Genomic DNA, 18,421 nt, shown 5'->3' with positions numbered 1-18,421 from the left:
AAAACTTCGAGACCGGAAAAACTGTTTTCACCCACGCTAACTTCACATGGAAACTGCCGCATATACACATTATTCTGGGGACACCTCAAATCATCTTCGTATATCTATCAAACTATATATCCTACACATCCACTGGACGTAGATTATAAAAGTACAATATACACTTCTCGCCAGAAATCTAATTAAAAAGCATTTTAATGGCCAAACTATTCCACAATTTAGGATTTTCCAGAGAGGGTTATTTGTGAATAAACGGGAGCATGTTGTTTCTTACACGACCACTAGAGGTGCTACACTTTAAAACGTGGCTATGGGTCGTAATCTAAGGTGCTTAAACAATCGACCCATTTGGTCATTTTGTGTAGGACAGGCTGCTCAAATGATTTAATTCCCATTTAAAATCAGGGCCCAAGAGTTCAAAACTTTTAATCCCTATCTGATCCGATCAGATTTGGATTTTGGGGAGTTCAAAACCAAAAAACAGGATTAGGATCACTTTGATATCTGATCAGATCAGGAAATCCAATCCAAGCTTTAATCTGGATCAGATCTTCAAAACGGGTAGTTCAAACCGACAACACAGGATTGGGATCAATTTGATCCCAAAAAACTGGATTATCCTGATCCCACCAGAGGGGTGGGTTTCCAGTGGATTACCAGAGCGAAATGTACTGTACCATTTATTTTAAAATATCTTTCAATTTAAATAAGATGGCAAAGTTTGTTAACTGAAATAATACACCATTTTTAGCCTTCATGGGAAATACATTGTATTTTTTCCATTTTTGCTCACGTTTGTGGTGGCCTATTTTGTTTTCAACCAAATGTTGATGACATAAATGTTTATGCTCATAAAAGTATCATTGCAAAGATTGTCAATCACAAATGTAATTTAGATTAAAGTAAAAATATCTTCAACAAAAAAAAAGTCCATCATCTGTCATCACCTTTCAAATAAAAAAATATAATTAGACATTATAGATTGTCTTCCTTGTATTATTTGTCATGTCCACTAGATGGCGATCGGTAGGATTAAAGCACTGATATTCAGGATCTAGTCATCTTGAAAAGTCGTAATCTGGATCAGGCTGATCCTATCCTGAATTGCTTTGAACTCCAGGGACAAAATGTGGCGGATTTGTCTGATCCTGGATCACAAAAAATGGGATTTCAAAATCTGATCGGATCTGATTGAGATTAAAAGTGTTGAACTCCTGGGCCCAGGAGACTAAATACGAACATTATGTGTGTATGTTAGGGGTGTAACGGTATACGTACCCGTACCTAAATTATTCGGTACGGGCCAGGGACGTGCACAGACATTTGGAGGGGCTATTGCTCTAAACTGGAAAAAGGGCCTCCCCCCTTGTTTTTAATGTAAAAGGTTCATGAAATAAAATGGGCTGGCTGTGGCTCAGTGGGTATGTGTGCTGGACTTCGAATCTGGGGATAGCAACTTCGAGTCCCACTGCAGTCAGCATGTCGTTGTGTCCCTGAGACACTTCACCCCAAATTGCTCCTGTGGGGATTGGACACAGTACTGAATGTATGTAAATCACATTGGATAAAAGTGTCTAACAAATGACATGTAATGTAATGTAATAAAAGCACAACACTGTCATTGTCAAATACTCCGTACTATAGTACGGAGTATTTTGACTATTCTAGTTTTAACTTCTACGCAACTACATTATAGAATCACATTTTGTATTTTTTACATTTATTTGAGAGCAGTTAGTTAGTAACTTTGTATGTTTTAGATTATAAACTAATACAAAATATAAATCAATTGTAACATAAACATTACCTTATTGTTTTAGGTTATGATATCAAGCAGCAGAATATAAAGTAGGATACTTTAAATTATCTCTACATGCAAGTATTTAATGCTGATAATGTTGTACTTTGAACTAAGTTACATTTTGAATGCATGAGTTTAACTTGTAAAGTATTGTTCAACTTCTTCCACCACTGCGTGTGGTGCACATCATGGTGCACATCATGGTGCACGGCTCACAACAGGTCAACGTCGCGATGACGTAACCCGACATGACGCTTTGAAAGACTCACGGAGCGGAAATAAATCATAACTGTACGTGTCACAAGCAGCCAGGCACACCGAGCGCGACTGAGGATTGACACATTGAGGTGTTTTAATTGTCCATGTTGTGTCCTGGGCTGCCTCACAGTGGGTTTAGCTGCTTTGTGTTTAATATCCACCCTGGAGGGACAGAGGAGGAGTAACGGGAGGACAGCGTGGGATCTACGGACTGTCCGCTCCTGTAACGGTACTGAAAGTGTTCAGACATGGGAGCTGTTCTGGGAGCCTTCTCCCTGGCAAGCTGCGTAAGTTATGACATTGCTATTATAAACTTTACAAGATTGTTATTTACAACCACACTGTTTCACATTGAGGAGGAACGTATGGTATGGTGATGTCATGAAGAGCAAGCAACAGGTAGCCAATATCGCTCCATAGTACAGTACTCTGTCCTCCTCTCGTGGTCTATGGGCTAAGATACCAGACAAATGATTACTTGGGCTCTCGGCTGGGGTTTATTGATGGCTTCTCCGCAAAGCACTACTTTCTCCTGCTAAATATGATATGTTATTGAATCGTTTCATTCCGTTCCCACCTGTCCGACAGCTTGTTGCTGGGGTGGGGACGGAGTCCGAACTCCATTCAAATAACCTAGCGTGTTAACTGCCTTTCTTTGCCTCACATTTAGGCAGATATTATAAAACACATTCAACTGATTCATTGGCATTTTTAAATGGTGCGTTAGAACCTTATAATTGTATAGCCTGAAATGTAATTTGACATTAAGAGACAGACAATTATGTTTACAGATATGGCACGATAGGAATATGAAGGCATCAAGCACATCAATGCATAAAGCGAATCGAAAGGCTATTCTTGGTGACTCACAGTCACAAGAACATGCACATAGTGCAGCCTGTAGCTAAGATAAGATGCTAAATGTTGTTCAGAAGAGTCTAAAATCATGTTTCCTAACACAGGGACAGTAAGAGAGCGCAGGGTTAGGCGGAACCCGGTCATCTGCTCTCACGTGCTTAATTGGATTAACTCTGCTTTGTTGCTTGTACCACCAACACGAGCGCCATATTATGAGTGCAGACGATGACAGCATGCATAAGGCGGGAAGAGAGCATTGAAATGAGTGATTATGGTTAGGAACAATACGAGACGCTCGTCTGCTGTATGGATGAAAGGCTTAAAGTGCCACACAGCACTCATCACTCATAATAACTCACTCATAATCACTCATAATAACCTCAGTTATCTTTTAACTGTGTTTGTTGGGGGGAGATTAAATGCTATATATTGGACTAATGGTGATTAAAAAAAACTGGTCAGCAAATATTTAGGATTTTTACTTGATGAACAAATAGAAACATTTCCTTTTAATTAGAGGACTATCTCAAGAAAACTAGACACCATGTTTCAGAGGGTAGTACTCTGATAAACACACCTGTGTTATGTGGCATGTTATCATGGCCTACTGTCTGGAGCTAAGCTGACTTTGTCTAGCAGGCGTATTAAGTTGTTGACTATCTTCCGGCCTCCTTATCTCTACACACCGCTCTGCTGTTGGTGTAGGAGAGAGACACATGTAAAGCTCTGTGGATAAGCCTTTGTTGTACATTAATACACAGGATGTTTGTCCATGCCAATGAACCGAGCCTTTCTTTAAGTTTAGGACAAAATATGGAGAATATGAAATTATTAATCCTCTGTAAAAAGTCTAACTCTCAAACCCATCTGGTTTACAACTCACAGTTCTCTATAGCTCAAGGACCATTTCCAGGATAAGAAGGATTTTTTACCCACCTGGGTCACTTTGGGCCACGAAAGTTTGGCATAACATTGTATTAATCACCATTTCATTGATATAGAGAGTACAATCACTCTGGTGTAAACAGCTTTACAACAAGTTATAGCACTTAGAGTCGTCTCGTTGTTGTTCAAAGGTGCCACTGTCGTTTACTTTAAATTAATCCCACAAAAAAGGTTTCTAAAAATAGGCCCAAACATGCACTAATTATTCGTGTTCGAGTAATGTTAAATAATAAATACAACAACAACAAATTATTTATTTTTTGAAAATGAAACATTATTATGGTGGACTTTTTAAAGATTAACATCTTCAGTAGAACCAGTACTGCATGATAAACTGACACTGTTGGTTTTGGACTCTTTACTTGATTTGTTTGAAATTAGGAACCATCTGTGGGATGAGATAATAAAGCAGGTTTACTGTAATGTGACTGATTGAACGCACAGATACACTTGCAGAGCGTTGCCATGGACACTGAGTTTATTTTCTGTAAAAAGTTAGATTTCTTAAAATGATATTCCTTTCTTTATTACAGTTAATCAAACATTAGCTTATTTTCTCAACTGCCCTGTGCGTAGATATTTTTCCTCCAAACACACATTTCTGGATATTAATATGAATACTGTATACAACGTTGTTGTACTAGAACATACATACACAGCTTTGTTCTTATTTTGTTGTATTATTGTGATCCACATGACCATAGAAAACACTGATTGATCCGCAACAAATCTGTTGTCTTAGTTATTAACTATAACGGTTACATATTTGTATAGCATGTTACTGTCATCTTAAAGTGCAATTAAAAATGTAGAATTAATATTTCAATGTTTCAGTATTTAATGGCAGTAAAACAATCAAGAACATAAATACTGATGCTCACTTCAGTGGACATGCATGGAAGTCTTAACCGTTCTTCTTCCAAATACAGATTCTCTTTTCTGCGCCCTGTGGGATTCTTAATATTCTGCTAAAACTACGTTGTAATCCAAGATTAAAGAAGCTCTGCAAACTAAACATGTCCTGTTGGTAGAACATGTTCAATGGTTGAAAAGGGAAAAGGCTAAATAGCAGATAATTGAAGCCGTTAGTCCAGGGTCTTCAGAGGGGACTGCCGTGCAGATGACCTTCACATGATAGTTCAGCAGTGTCTCATGTTGAGTCCCATGTACCATCCTAACAAGCAGGACATATCCATTATCCTCAGCTTCCTGCTAATAAAGAGAAATACATGGGAACGTTTGTCATGCTCTGAATCTACTCACATTTTTTCCCAGGAGAACAGTTTTTTTTTGTAAAATATTTTACATTGCCAAGAATGGACGCCACAAAACTGTGTTTCACAACTAGAAAACGCTACATTGTATTAATAGCAATAGGCGCATTCACACCGCAGTACTTTTCCCACAAAGGTTCATGAGAACTTAGTTCATGAGAACTCTTTAATTCTCATGAACTAGTACAGATCGTACAGATCGCGTTCACACCGGAATAAGTTCCTGGGGAAGGATTAGGCAAATGAAGCCACATTTTTCTTCTGCTTTGGGTTTACTGGGAGGCCGCAAACAACTTCACGGCGTATACTGCCACCGGAAGTCCCTGGAGTTGGGGACTGGCTTCAGTAGAAGCTGCTGGGACTCCCAGCAGCTTCTACTGAAGCCTTCCGAGTAAATCGCCAGAACGCCGACACCTCCTCATCTCCACCGCTCCCATGTTTTATTTTGTGTTGTCATAAGTTAGTCTCTCTGCGTTTGTGCGCTGGGCTAATGCTAATAATGCTAATGCGAGGATAATAAAATGGCGGCTTCACAAAACTTTTTGGGAGTTTTACGGGGCGTGGTTTGCAATCCGCCCAGCCAATCAGACATAGGAACCTTTTTCTCCCACGAAAGTCCCTGCTCTCTGAGTCCTGGATTTGAGTCCTGGACTTCGAGTCCTGGCTGAACCTATCACTGCAGTCCTGTGTCCTGGATCCTTAGTCATGTGTCCGATCCAGAGTCCTGGATCCTGAGTCCTGGATCCTGTATCCTGAGTCCTGGATCCTGAGTCCTGGATCCTGAGTCCTGGATCCTGAGTCGTGGCTGAACCTGTCTCTGCGGTCCTGCCTGACTCTCATCATATTACTTCCCTGATGGCTCCCACAGGATTGTTGACATCCTCGTGGATTCATCTTCCTATTATACACACATGCATTTCCAAACATTTGGACTACCTATGTTGCAAATGTATTATCTTTTCAATTTACACACGGCATCTATTGCACGTCTGTCCGTCCTGGGAGAGGGATCCCTCCTCTGTTGCTCTCCCTGAGGTTTCTCCCATGTTCCCTTTTAAACTGTGGGTTTTCTTCTGAAGTTTTTCCTTGTACGATGTGAGGGTCTAAGGACAGAGGGTCTAAGGACAGAGGGTGTCGTATTGTCATACTGATATTCTGTACACACTGTGAAGACCACTGAGACAAATGTAACATTTGTGATATTGGGCTATATAAATAAACATTGATTGACTGATTGACTGAGGTGTGAGCAATGAAAGCGCTTGGAGTAAAAAGGGAGTGAAAGCATCTGCATTTATATGTTTCTGCAGATTTGTTTTCACCTAAATGTGTCTCCTGTGTTTGGTGCTCCTGCTTTAACATGCAGATGATGAAGTGATTGTGTGTCCCCAGCTGCCGTGCCTGTGTAGCAGCGCCACCTGTCTGCTGTGCAGCTGCTGTCCCAGCACCAGGAACTCCACGGTGACCCGGATCATCTACGCCTTCATCCTGCTGCTGGGGACCATCGTGGCCTGCATCATGCTGTCCCCGGGGGTCGATCAGCAGCTTAAAAGGGTATGAGTGAACTGTGGAGATACAGTCAATGTATAGATATATAACACACATGTTTATTCACGGTAATGCTCTATTGCTGTGTCAAACAGAACAGTTCCAGCTCTCCTGTGTTCTCATTCTGTTCCGAGTCCTTGTTCCAGAGGTTTCCATTACAATCATAACGTGTGATGATTATCTTTGTGTGATGAAGTTCACTGACATTACACAGATGTTTAATCATCTCATGACGCTGGATACAAAGGTTGAATTCAGCTGGAGCTGCCTACTTGTTATTACTTAAGAGCTGACTCTCTGTTGTAGATAGATGATGTGGCAGATGAGTAAGAATGGACAGTGAAGCCTCTGATTTGTTGTCTGGCAGTTATTTTCACCAACAACATTGTGCAGACCGTGTCTAAATCGCGCCAAAACTCTATCAATAATAATAACTCTTAAAAGTCCTACGGTTTAAACGTAACAAAAACCGATGTGTTGGCTACTAAAAGTGTCACTGAACAAGATCACAAGGCACAGACGTTCTTTTCAATCGTATACTTAAGCAATAGCTCACGACAGGCCGTGGTATATGCTCATTATATCACAGCTAAGGGGCGTGGTTCAGCCCGACGCGAAGCGGAGGGTCGACAACCCCCTTAGCTGTGATATAATGAGCATATATCACGGCCTGAAGTGAGCTATTGCTTTTATAAAGCGGTTACTAAGTGTGGCAATATGAAAGAAAAATACACACTCTAATTTAAATAGTTTTTATTAGTAAATAATGATGTTCAAAATAAAATAGTCCCTCCGTTGCCTTCTGCACGAAACATAGTGCGAGGTGGTTGCTATGCAACAACACTAACAGCTAGCGAACATATTAGACAGAGAGCGTTGATCCATTATTTGGCTCTTTATTTACATTCATGTGTATGTTGCCGTTTATTGTGCAGCCACTGAAAACCTGTCCAGCATCAGTAGCATGGCTTACGAGGTTACTTGTATAGGTTGAGGTTGTTCTAGGCTGTTGCTTGGCGTGGTGAGAATATTGCTCCACTTTCTCCGGTCCCCGAGATTTGTCTTCCAGTAGCTCTGGAGAGAGCTTTCGCACCTGTGGCCAACGGTCATAATTTCTTCACGTAGGCCTAGCTCTGCATGTCGTCGTTTAGGTGCTTTTTTCTTCTGGAGAATGGCACTGCTCAATCCACTCCTCCATAGTAAGACCCCCCCGGAGGTCGAAGTTAATCTTAAATGTTTCCATCTTATGCTTTGTAAGTTTGTTTCGTAACGGAAGAAATGTAAATATATTTATAAAACTGACAAGTCAAATCAAGCAATCTGATTGGTCGATAGTGTTTTTGCGGACCTCTTTGATTACAGATTTGAAAACATTGTTGCTTGCTTTAAAAGTAGCTCAATTCATTATGTCAAACCTTGGAAAGTATCTAGATATCCCTGCCCTAATGCCAAAGGAACTGCACACTGAATAGGCCTATGTTTTGCCATTTGATATCTATGTCTGGACCGCTGCGTAAAAAGGAGGGTTTCTGCCCCGTTACTTCTCCGCTGCTTTCTTGTTCCAGTTTGAAAAGCAAACTGCAGGCAGTTTGCTTTTCAGCCCAACGGTGTACTGTTTTTCTCAGACGCGGAGGGATACTGACTTGTTGCGAAAAGTAACTTACAATTCTACCCGTGGTATACGCTCAGTATATCACGGCTAAGAACCAATCAGATTGCTTGATTTGACTTGTCCGTTTTATAATTAGGGTTAGGGTTACTCGGTAACTGGCCCGGTGCTTCCGAACATGAACTGGACTTCAGCTCCTGCTCTTTTGAACCCTTCCTGTGTGTGCTGTAGATCCCTGGCTTCTGTGAAGACGGGGCCGGCTCCTCTATCCCTGGCATGCAGGCCGATGTCAACTGTGAGATGTTCGTGGGCTACAAGGCAGTGTACCGCATCTGCTTCGGCATGAGCATGTGGTTCCTGGGGTTTTCCATCCTGATGATTAACATCAAGAACAGCAGAGACCCCCGTGCTGCCATCCACAACGGGTAAGCCCTGCAGTAACAGCAGCAGCTCATGCACTCTATCACAAACACTGTTTCAGACTCCCCTTCATGTACCTGAGCACGGTTTAAAAAGATTCTCACTGCAGGTGTTACACGTGTGGTAAGAGCAGAAACAGAGCAGGCTGATATCAAAGGCATCTACAGAGCTGTTCTTTGCTGTTGATTAAAACATAAAGGACTTTCTCTCTCTGCACTGTAACTATAGGTCAGAGGATATCAGTTTTACAACATGTCCCACTCACACCTTTGAAAACCTCTATTGCTTCGTGTGTACAAAGATAAACCATGTAACAACATTGCAACACAGACAATTCCTAGAACAGAAAGGATAATGTGGGCATATATGAAAAAGATAACCCTAACCCAAAAAGCTTCCAGGTATTTCCTTGAGCTTTTTTCGCAAACACAAACAAACAACACTGCCAAGTTCTTATTTAATTATCTGCACTTCATTTTTGTTTGTTTTCCCATGTCCCACCTTATTAAGAACTTCATTTCAATACCTTGAAACTGTGCGATGCTTATTTAAAACGTCCTTAATTATTTTATTTTTTTTAATGAATTGTGTTTATCGCTATTTTTACATAGATTCTTCAAAGGATTGCCTTATTCTAGGCGTCTCAAAAGGCCAATTGAATATTTGTATCACAACAAGATAGGAATAGATAGACAGAGAGATAAAGAGAGACAGAGGCGTGTCTCCAGAAGTTTCCATGTTCACACACACACACACACACACACACACACACACACACACACACACACACGTTGCAGCTGGTCATAAGGCTGCAAGGTCTTTCTTGTGGATGTCGCCTGTTCTTGTCCCTGAATGGCAGGGGTACTCACACTTTTATGTTAAAGGTCCACTTTGTTATGTAATATCTCTGGTCCGGATCAATGCCAGTGAATGCGTGTCACGCTCGCGCACACAAGTAAATATATATGCACGTTCATTCTCACAACGCGTCAGACACAAGAAGATATACATTCATTTACATCAGAATCAGAAAGTTTTTATTTTTTTATTTTGAATAGTTTTTATTTTTTATAATGGGACACAGGGTTCGGTCCGGATTGATTTGCTGTTCGGTCCGGGGTTGGAGAAGCCCTGCTTTAGTCATGTGGACAGTTATGACATCTGAGCAGATCTGATTGTTTGACCCACATTAAACCTTGCAGTGTGTTAGTGTTTTTTGATCAGAAGAAACGCTGGGGAATTAGCTTTGACCTTAAGGATCACTGTTTAGAAATGCTTTCAAACTCTAAATGTATGTTTATGTACATCCTACTCTATGATCAGCTGTTGTTTTTCTCAGATTCTGGTTCTTTAAGTTTGCTGCCCTGGTGGCAGTTACAGTTGGTGCCTTTTATATTCCAGATGGGCCTTTCACCTACAGTAAGAACTTCCTATTCTACATTTAGTATGACTTCCAATATACAGAGTTGTTGTAATACCAAGTGAGTTACTGAATGAGCTGTGTGTCTGTGGTTGCAGCGTGGTTTGTGGTGGGCTCTGGGGGGGCTTTCTGCTTCATCCTGATCCAGCTGGTGCTGCTGGTGGACTTCGCCCACTCATGGAACGAGTCCTGGGTGGAGAAGATGGAGACCGGCAGTTCCAGGTGCTGGTGCGCAGGTCAGTGACTCAACAGTGTGTACAAAATGATACACTGCATACTACTTCCAAGTATGTTTGAGCGTGTGTTTTGTTAATACTTTGGAATTCAACAATAAGATACATTTGTAAGTAATAACATGCAGACTAAGTATGGGATAATGTGTGAACCCGCTCATTACATGACAACTTACTGATCAATATTTGACACAATATATTGATTTAAGCAGGATTTCATTGATTTCAAAAAGATTATATTACTTTCGCTAAGAAAGAAATAGTCTGTTCTACTGCATTTTCTTCTGTGACTGTCCAAGTCTGTCGCAACATTTACCGTGACACAACATTCAGCCGTTCACGGAAACAACCGATTACGACCGAGAAATGCGTATCATTACGGTACTTATTAAGCATTTTACAACTTATACCGTAACTTGCAAAAGTGCTTTGTTTTGAACGTTCATCAGTATTATAATCAAAAAGAGAAATATGAACGTTAGTTTTTACTGAAATGATCAAATAAAGTCAACATTTCACAGTCTTTACTGAGCTGTGTGGGGTTTGTTCAACTTTTAAAAGATGTTTGAATGGTGATATACACAGTGATAGATGTTAAGGACTAACGTTTATAATAAATACATTTGTATTGATTTTAAGATCTTTTCATAGTTCATACAATTATACGTATTGGGATCATTTGTATTAATGTGGACCGGAGGGAGAGGGTGACGAGCATAAGTTTCACTTTCCTTTTTTATTTCAATTCCAACTTTGGTCCTGAAGAATATGTTTCTCTGTTGTCCACGTTCATAAAGCATAAAGCAACAGCATCAGAGCACGGTGCAGAGTCTCTAGATGAGTTCACAGTAGTCCCTCGTTCTTATTGAACATCCATGTTGTAGTCCGCTGTATAGAAAACTGTAGTTTCCATAGTTTCCCCACAGCAGCAGACGCACATTCATGACGTCCGCTGGCGCATCATAAACACGTCGGATAGTGAAAGTGCAGTCGATTCTCTAAAGTACCACAGTCTCTTCTCCTAAGTCCTTTTGAATTCTCCTATCCACTATCCCTTAACCCCGTGACGTTTCACTCAGAGGTCAAGGAAGAGACAATAGGGTTAGACGTTAGGAGCTGATTTTTGGATTATCGGACTGCAGCCCTCGTCTCTCTTCTTCTGCTGTTCCCTTTAGTGTTTACTTCCTGTCTCTCTTCAACCTCTTTTCTTGTCTTACACTGTTTTTCTTGATCTTATTCTCTTTTATTTTCTATTCATTTGTGCTATGCACAATTAAAATAAATGTTCAAAAGGTATTCCATGGTGTTTTCTGTTGGAGGAAAGCTAATTTGTATTTTTTAGCTGACGTTAAATTGACCGGACTTCTTTTTGCTGGTTGATATGACTGCAAATATTCCTTAATCCTTAGCAGTGGCCTGCTATCAAATATGAACCTTTTCTACCTTGTGTTTTTAGCGTTGCTGGTGGTCACTCTCATCAACTACATCATGTCCTTTACTGCTGTGGTGCTGTTCTTCATCTTCTACACAAAGCCTGATGGATGCTCCATCAACAAGTTCTTCATCAGCTTCAACATGTTGTTCTGCCTGGTGGCCTCCTTCCTCTCTGTGCTGCCTAAAGTTCAGGTACAGCAGTGGGGGGCGTGTTGTTAGCTTCTGGTGCTAGCGAGCTAGTGGCCGGGTCTCAAACATTTTGGTCACGATTAATGTAAACAATTATTTCCGAGGCACACGTTTATATGATCATTATAGTTATAAAAAAATAAGAGAATAAATGAAAAACAGGTATGAAATACTATGACAGTAAAAAAAGAATACAGTTTAAAAGGGAGTGATTTGTAAAATATCCATAAAGAAAAAGTAAATCTGTGTACAGTTCTGTTTCATCTGGGTGTTGAGAGAGGTATCCATAGATCTCTCCATATTGCTCTCAAAGTGCACCAGATTGATGCATTTAACTTCAAGATTTAAAAAAAAATCTTCCCAGGAGAGCATTGTTTTATTATCACTGTTCTAGCAAAGGAATGCTCATGTTCATATTGATGTATTTTAAGAAATGTTAACTTGGCCCATTACGTGATTATTTGTGTTGCGTACATATAGTAAGGGTTAGGGTTATTTTAGGGTTATTAGCAGTACAGGCTAATAATAGTGATACAGTCATCATACTATCAATGTAAATCAAAATAAAAGTTCAGCTCCCCTCATCAATTTGCTGTTAAAGAAAATGTTGGTTTAAAAAACTATGATTTCTTAACAAACTAAATTGGGTCAATACAGACGTTAATGATAGTCAGTGAAAAAGAGAAATCATAGAGACAGTTTTGTAAGAGGAACATCACTGGGTACCTGCTGCTCAGTGGCTATTGCGTACAAATGAAGACAAAACCACGATAGGGGAAGCTGCAGATATAGCAGACTGTATATTAAATACAGGCATTATATTTTGAAAATGACTAGGGTCTGATACTTTTCACCAAGAGTGTTCCTCCACCATCTGTGTATTCTCACCATTTCCATCAACTTACAAATATCCCACCAAAAGATATCACTGTTGTGACTGTTAACCTCGCAGCTGTGTGTGTTTTGGTGTCTGCATTTGAACGTGTGAAACTGAAACTCCAGCTGGGCTCAATGTTCACTGTGGGGTTCGGTGACAGTTGTTGAACAGATTAAAAAGCCCTTTGGGTTTTGAACTACATATTTGCAGACAAAACCGCCATAATCTTTGCAGTGTTGCTCTAAGAACAAGTTACTCCTCAGTATCAGCAAAACCACAGACAGATTGTTGGTTGTATAAAAAAGGAACAGAAGACACCCCTGTCTACTGTATATCAATGTAACTGATTTCAGTTCAGGCTAATTCATTGTATCCTGCACAGGGCAAGCAGTATGTTTCTTACTCTAAAGATGAGTCCTTTCCATGAATCCTTAAAAGTGACTATATTTGGGAGAGAATGATTTTGACATTACATGTCACTTGTTAGACGCAGTTATCATGGAGTATTTCATGTTATTTATGTTTCATTGTCTGCCTATTTGATCTGTGTGTATCCTCAGGAGTCGCAGACACGTTCAGGTCTCCTGCAGTCCTCCATCATCACCCTGTACACCATGTATCTCACCTGGTCCGCCATGACCAATGAACCTGGTGAGGATGTCTGCTGCATGCGTGAATTACTGCTGTAAACATTGATTCAGTTGGAATGAGCAGAAACAATCAGAATCCATTCGCTTCAACCAAGGAACCTGACGGTGGTTCTGTCTCTGGTGTTCTTTTGAAAGGAATAGCCTCTTTCTACGTCATAAGACTTTGACTTATACCTTTCGTTTGATATGCTTTTGTTCAAAAAGCATGATTTATGTTGTGCCTGCAGCAACATGTTTAATTCCTCCATGGAATGTGCAAAAGTATTCACACACAAAGCATTGCTATTGATTTCGTCTAAGTCAAATGTTCACGCTACTTTCAAGGATCTCGTGTCTCATGTCTGTTTTTCCAAAGAACGTGTTTTAAGGCATATGAGAGGCAACAACACGTCTGAAAATAAGAAGCAATAACTGTCCCCCTTTCTACTTAAACCCCCCGTGCTTGTTTAATCCCCCCCCCCCTCAGATCGAGAGTGTAACCCCAGCCTGCTGAGCCTCTTCCAGCAGATAGCAGTGCCCACCCTGGCCCCTCTGGAGATGGAGAACCAGACGGCGGTGCTGATCCTGGGCCCGGACACAGAGGAGCCCGTCCTTACGTCCCCCTACCTGCCGTGGTGGGACGCCCAGAGCATCGTGGGGCTCGCCATCTTTGTCCTCTGCATCCTCTACTCAAGGTAGGCTGAGATTAGAAACAATGAGATCACCTCTTGCAAACTATTTTCATTCACAAACTTCCCACAAGGTCCACAAATGTTCCCATGAGCATCATGGGAAGTGCGGCTGTGATGGGCCGAATCACAGGTTTGAATGGATTATTGATCGGCCTGCCCACATCTAACTGCACAGTGACACATGTTCAAAGAGGACAGAAAGTCTTGAGACGCTTTCAATATGAACACAGTGGTTTAACTCAGAGGATTTAGTTAGTGTGGCTGTTTGTCACAGCTCATCATCCCGGAGGTTTCATTACATCACATGCAAGTTTCAAAGGCTGATAAAGAGCGTTATTATAACAGCATGGTACGTTGTACTTCACATGAAATATAAAATAAAACTGTAATAATGAACATTTGAAATATGAATTAAATGTAGAGAGCGCATGAGAGTCACAGCGCACGGCACGGACGCAGCGGTGTAAACAGCAGAAGCTCCGCTAAGGATTCTTATTGTGTGTGTGAACAAGCAGCGAGGACACACACGGAACATTTAGTTCTAGTTTCTATTATTCATATCTGAATATAACAACCCAATAAATACTACAGAGGAAACGGTTGGGGATAATTAATTAAGCTCTGTGTTGTTATGAAGCCGGCATTCAGGAAGCTGCGCTCTGATGGTGTGCAGGAGGAGACTCTTTGCCGTGGTAGTTTGCATGTCACCTTGTGGTCCTTTACTCGCTCAGAAAGATCCACACTTTGGATTTCCTGCCCGACCAAAGTCTGAGGGGGTTTCCGGCTGACGCGTCATAGCACATGCAGCGCACGGATGGAGCTTTTTTTCCAACTAAACGACTAATGGAAAACTGCTCGATTAAGACTTTATTAGTCGACTAGTGATTATTCGACTATAGGGGCAGCCCTACTCCTCAGTTTGTTTTTAGTATGGTTTTACTCTTCAGGGCCAATTGAACCTTTCTATAAATGTATCATTTCCAAATCGACACACAGTATCCATGTTCCTGTGTTCTGCCCTCAGCATTCGGTCGTCCAGCACCAGCCAGGTGAACAAGCTGACCATGGCTTCCAAAGACTCGGCCATCCTGGCGGAGGAGGGCAGCAGCTCCGACCTCTCCGAGGAGGCCCCGGGGCCCCGGAGGGTGGAGGACAACGAGCGGGACCTGGTGCAGTACAGCTACTCCTTCTTCCATTTCATGCTCTTCCTGGCCTCCCTGTACATCATGATGACCCTCACCAACTGGTACAGGTCAGTCCTGCACACAGCCTGCCCCCCCCCCCCCCCCCAGCTGCGTGGAACAGTTTGACAAAATTCCAAAATGAATCAGAAAAAGACTTGCCTCACCGCTCCACATCAGATGAAAAGTTCCTCATGTTTAGAAAGTAACACACATGTGGGATTTACACCCAGCGTTCTTTTAGCAACCTCACCTGCTTCTGCAATACTATGATGTTTTTCGGTTAGAGGAGTCTTTTGTTTAAGAGGCCTTTTGGGGTTTTCAACATGTTTGTATTCATTTGCCAGAGAAATAGATGCTTACCCCAGAGAATAGATTGAAACACTAGCATGAGAGGCTGTAACTGGGCGAGTGTGACCCATTAGTCAGAATGGCCACAATTAGGAAAATGGTTGAAAATGATGGCATTTCCCTCAAATGGTTTGTCTGGCTGATTGTCCCACAGTGGTTACAAAGTCATCTGTTTTAAACATATATTAACATACAGACCAAATTCAGCTTTGACCTTCTTGCTGCTCTTTCCAGTGAGGCATTACCCTACGACCACTATTAAGGGTGCATTTGCTCACCCTCTTTGACTGTTGTAGCTTATGGCGTCTCTAGATCTAAAATGATCTTACTTGGATGTAAAGCCCTCCAGTGAGTTTCACCTTGTCTTCTGAAACAATAGTTTGTTGTAAATGAAAGACGTTATAAGCAGATTGATGTTAATGCCTGTTGTGTTCTTGACAGCCCTGATGCAGACTACACAGTGACCAGCAGCTGGCCAGCAGTGTGGGTGAAGATCACCTCCAGCTGGGTGTGTTTGGCCCTGTACGTGTGGACCCTGGTGGCCCCCATGATCCTCACCAACAGAGACTTCAGCTGAGCAGCATCTGCGGCTCTTTTTACACAAAGTCTGACCACTTTGCCTACATCTTACTTTCAAAATACACTTCAATGTATGCTTTGGGCTTGAGATTAGTTTCACTATTTAAAGGGGGCCTTATTATAATATCATAGTGACATCACTATTTAATACTCGTGCTTCTATTGGCTAGTGCTCCAACACATTCTGCGTGATAGGCTAAGGGCGGGACATCTGTAAGCGGTTGACCAATCACAACAGAGCTGGCCAGCTAACCAATCAGAGCAGACTGGGCCCTGGGGGGTGTACTACGAAGCAGGATTTTCGCTTAGCGGCTAAATTCAGGGAAAACTCCGGCTTTCCGGTCCTACGAAGCTGGTTCTCTTTTTAGCAGGCTAGATCTCCATGGTAACTTATGCTTAGCGGCTAACCTGCTCCGGAGCGGGTTAGGTTGCAGGCTAAGAGCTCAACTCAGTGAAAGCACTGCCTGCTGACCAATCAGAGCTCAGTGTGCGGAGTTTAAAGCAATCAAGTCATATTACAGGAGAAAGGAAATACAGAAAAGCTGCCGTCACAGGAAAGACGGCCGGAAAAAATCAGCGACTGTGTGAACGTGAACATTAATAGAATATCACCTCCATCTTCAGAGCAATCTGACTATTATAACATTAGCGTTAAGAAAGCTTACTTAAATATCTGCCACAACATAAGTAACCGGATCAGAGTAACATTAAGTAGGCCTACAGTCCGCGGCATATCACTTCATAATGTATCATATATCTCCTTATCTGAGTCAGCTGAGCCGTATCTGGCCGTGCAACACTCAGTGTCACAGACTGTATGCAGAAGTATTATTTTAAGCAACACATTAAGTTGAGGAAACACTCGAGTCAAATGTAATGAAAGTCAGATCCACTCGTGTCTTAGACGGGGCAGTGATATCATAAACCTGTTAATGTACGCATTCAAACACTTGTTCTGTTACCAGCTGTATTCACCTTGCAGGTGCAGCTCTGTGGCTTTGATCCTGGATAAAGTGTTTAAGTCATGGATGTTTAAAGTTTAACTTCTTCATATGTCTAATATTATAGTTGACTTTTCATTCAGGAAGTATGACGCTGCGCTGTCAGTACGCTTCTCCATGTTTGTAATTGGTCGAATGCTCCAGATACCACCCCTCTCATGTGAACGCGCACCTAACTAGATAGGACACGGCTGGCTTGAGCGATCCACTTGATAACCTGCGGCGTAGTACAGTTTAGCGAGAGCGCGTTTGTTTTGGATTAGGCCAACCGGCTAACTCAAACATATCCAGGTTAGGTTGAACTAGATTCGTAGTACAGGCCTCAGGTTTCAGACAACGTTGTGTAACCTTGTCTTTATTGGGATTCAGGTCCAATAAAGAGTCTAAAACTAGAGTCACATTTTGATCACATGCTCTTAATAATATGAATTTATGCTGTAACTGTAACAAATACTAGTTACAGTTAATCAAGTACAAATAGTTTCTACACTGCTTAAAAAGATGAATGTATTACTGTATTCATAATGAAGTGCACTCAGTCAGCTCAGTGGTGTGTTGCTATGCCTTCCAATGCCTTTCAAATATTTCAGATATGTGAAAATATGAAGAGTATTATGTGTAGTGTAGTAAAGATTGCTGATAGAAAACACGACACATTCTGCAATATGACTTCAAGTCAATTTAAGTGTCAGCCAAATATTTATGGACCAAGATATTTTCTCTTTAAGGTGTGATCGCTTCAGGTTGTAACATAAATATATAGAATGAAAGAACTGCGCTTTATCACACATGTGTTAAACACACATCAAAGGATGTGTGTTTAATATGATCTTACCTATAAACAAAGTCATAGTTTGAATCCATGCTGTGTTTTGTACGAGTTTCAGGTTGTGCTAAATGAATATTTGATATGTTTAGGACTGATTTCAAGCAGACTGATATTCTACCACTGACCAAACGCCTTGTAAACCCAAGATATGAACTGGATGTGAGTTCTAATCTCTGTTCAACTCCATATTCACAACAGATTGTCGCTGATCTTATCATAACTCCCTTCTTGCACTATGTTATCATTGTTTATGAACAATAACATTTAATCATCCTCGTCTCGGTTTGAAATCA

General features: G+C 41.2%; 1 protein-coding gene across 1 annotated transcript; it reads left to right on the top strand.

The window, feature by feature from the left end:
* The first annotated feature begins 2,087 nt into the window (after nucleotides 1-2,087).
* Nucleotides 2,088-16,543, top strand: si:ch73-267c23.10 (serine incorporator 1). The gene is made up of 10 exons (XM_034200124.1): nucleotides 2,088-2,346; nucleotides 6,529-6,690; nucleotides 8,525-8,718; nucleotides 10,053-10,132; nucleotides 10,232-10,369; nucleotides 11,823-11,992; nucleotides 13,427-13,517; nucleotides 13,983-14,190; nucleotides 15,212-15,439; nucleotides 16,161-16,543. Exons 1-10 carry the CDS (start codon nucleotides 2,308-2,310, stop codon nucleotides 16,294-16,296), a joined length of 1,446 nt encoding a protein of 481 aa, XP_034056015.1. The 5' UTR covers nucleotides 2,088-2,307; the 3' UTR covers nucleotides 16,297-16,543.
* The last annotated feature ends 1,878 nt before the right edge of the window (nucleotides 16,544-18,421 follow it).

The sequence above is a fragment of the Gymnodraco acuticeps genome, unplaced genomic scaffold (genome assembly GCF_902827175.1).
Source record: "Gymnodraco acuticeps unplaced genomic scaffold, fGymAcu1.1, whole genome shotgun sequence".
NCBI classification, from domain to species: domain Eukaryota; kingdom Metazoa; phylum Chordata; class Actinopteri; order Perciformes; family Bathydraconidae; genus Gymnodraco; species Gymnodraco acuticeps.
This window is presented reverse-complemented; position numbering and strand designations above follow the sequence as displayed.

Excerpts from the sequence above, each read along its gene's own strand:
- si:ch73-267c23.10 (XM_034200124.1), top strand. The coding sequence starts at position 2,308 with ATGGGAGCTGTTCTGGGAGCCTTCTCCCTGGCAAGCTGC. Across the intron at positions 2,347-6,528 it reads CCTTCTCCCTGGCAAGCTGC|CTGCCGTGCCTGTGTAGCAG; the intron begins GTAAGTTATGAC and ends GTGTGTCCCCAG. Across the intron at positions 15,440-16,160 it reads ACCCTCACCAACTGGTACAG|CCCTGATGCAGACTACACAG; the intron begins GTCAGTCCTGCA and ends TGTTCTTGACAG.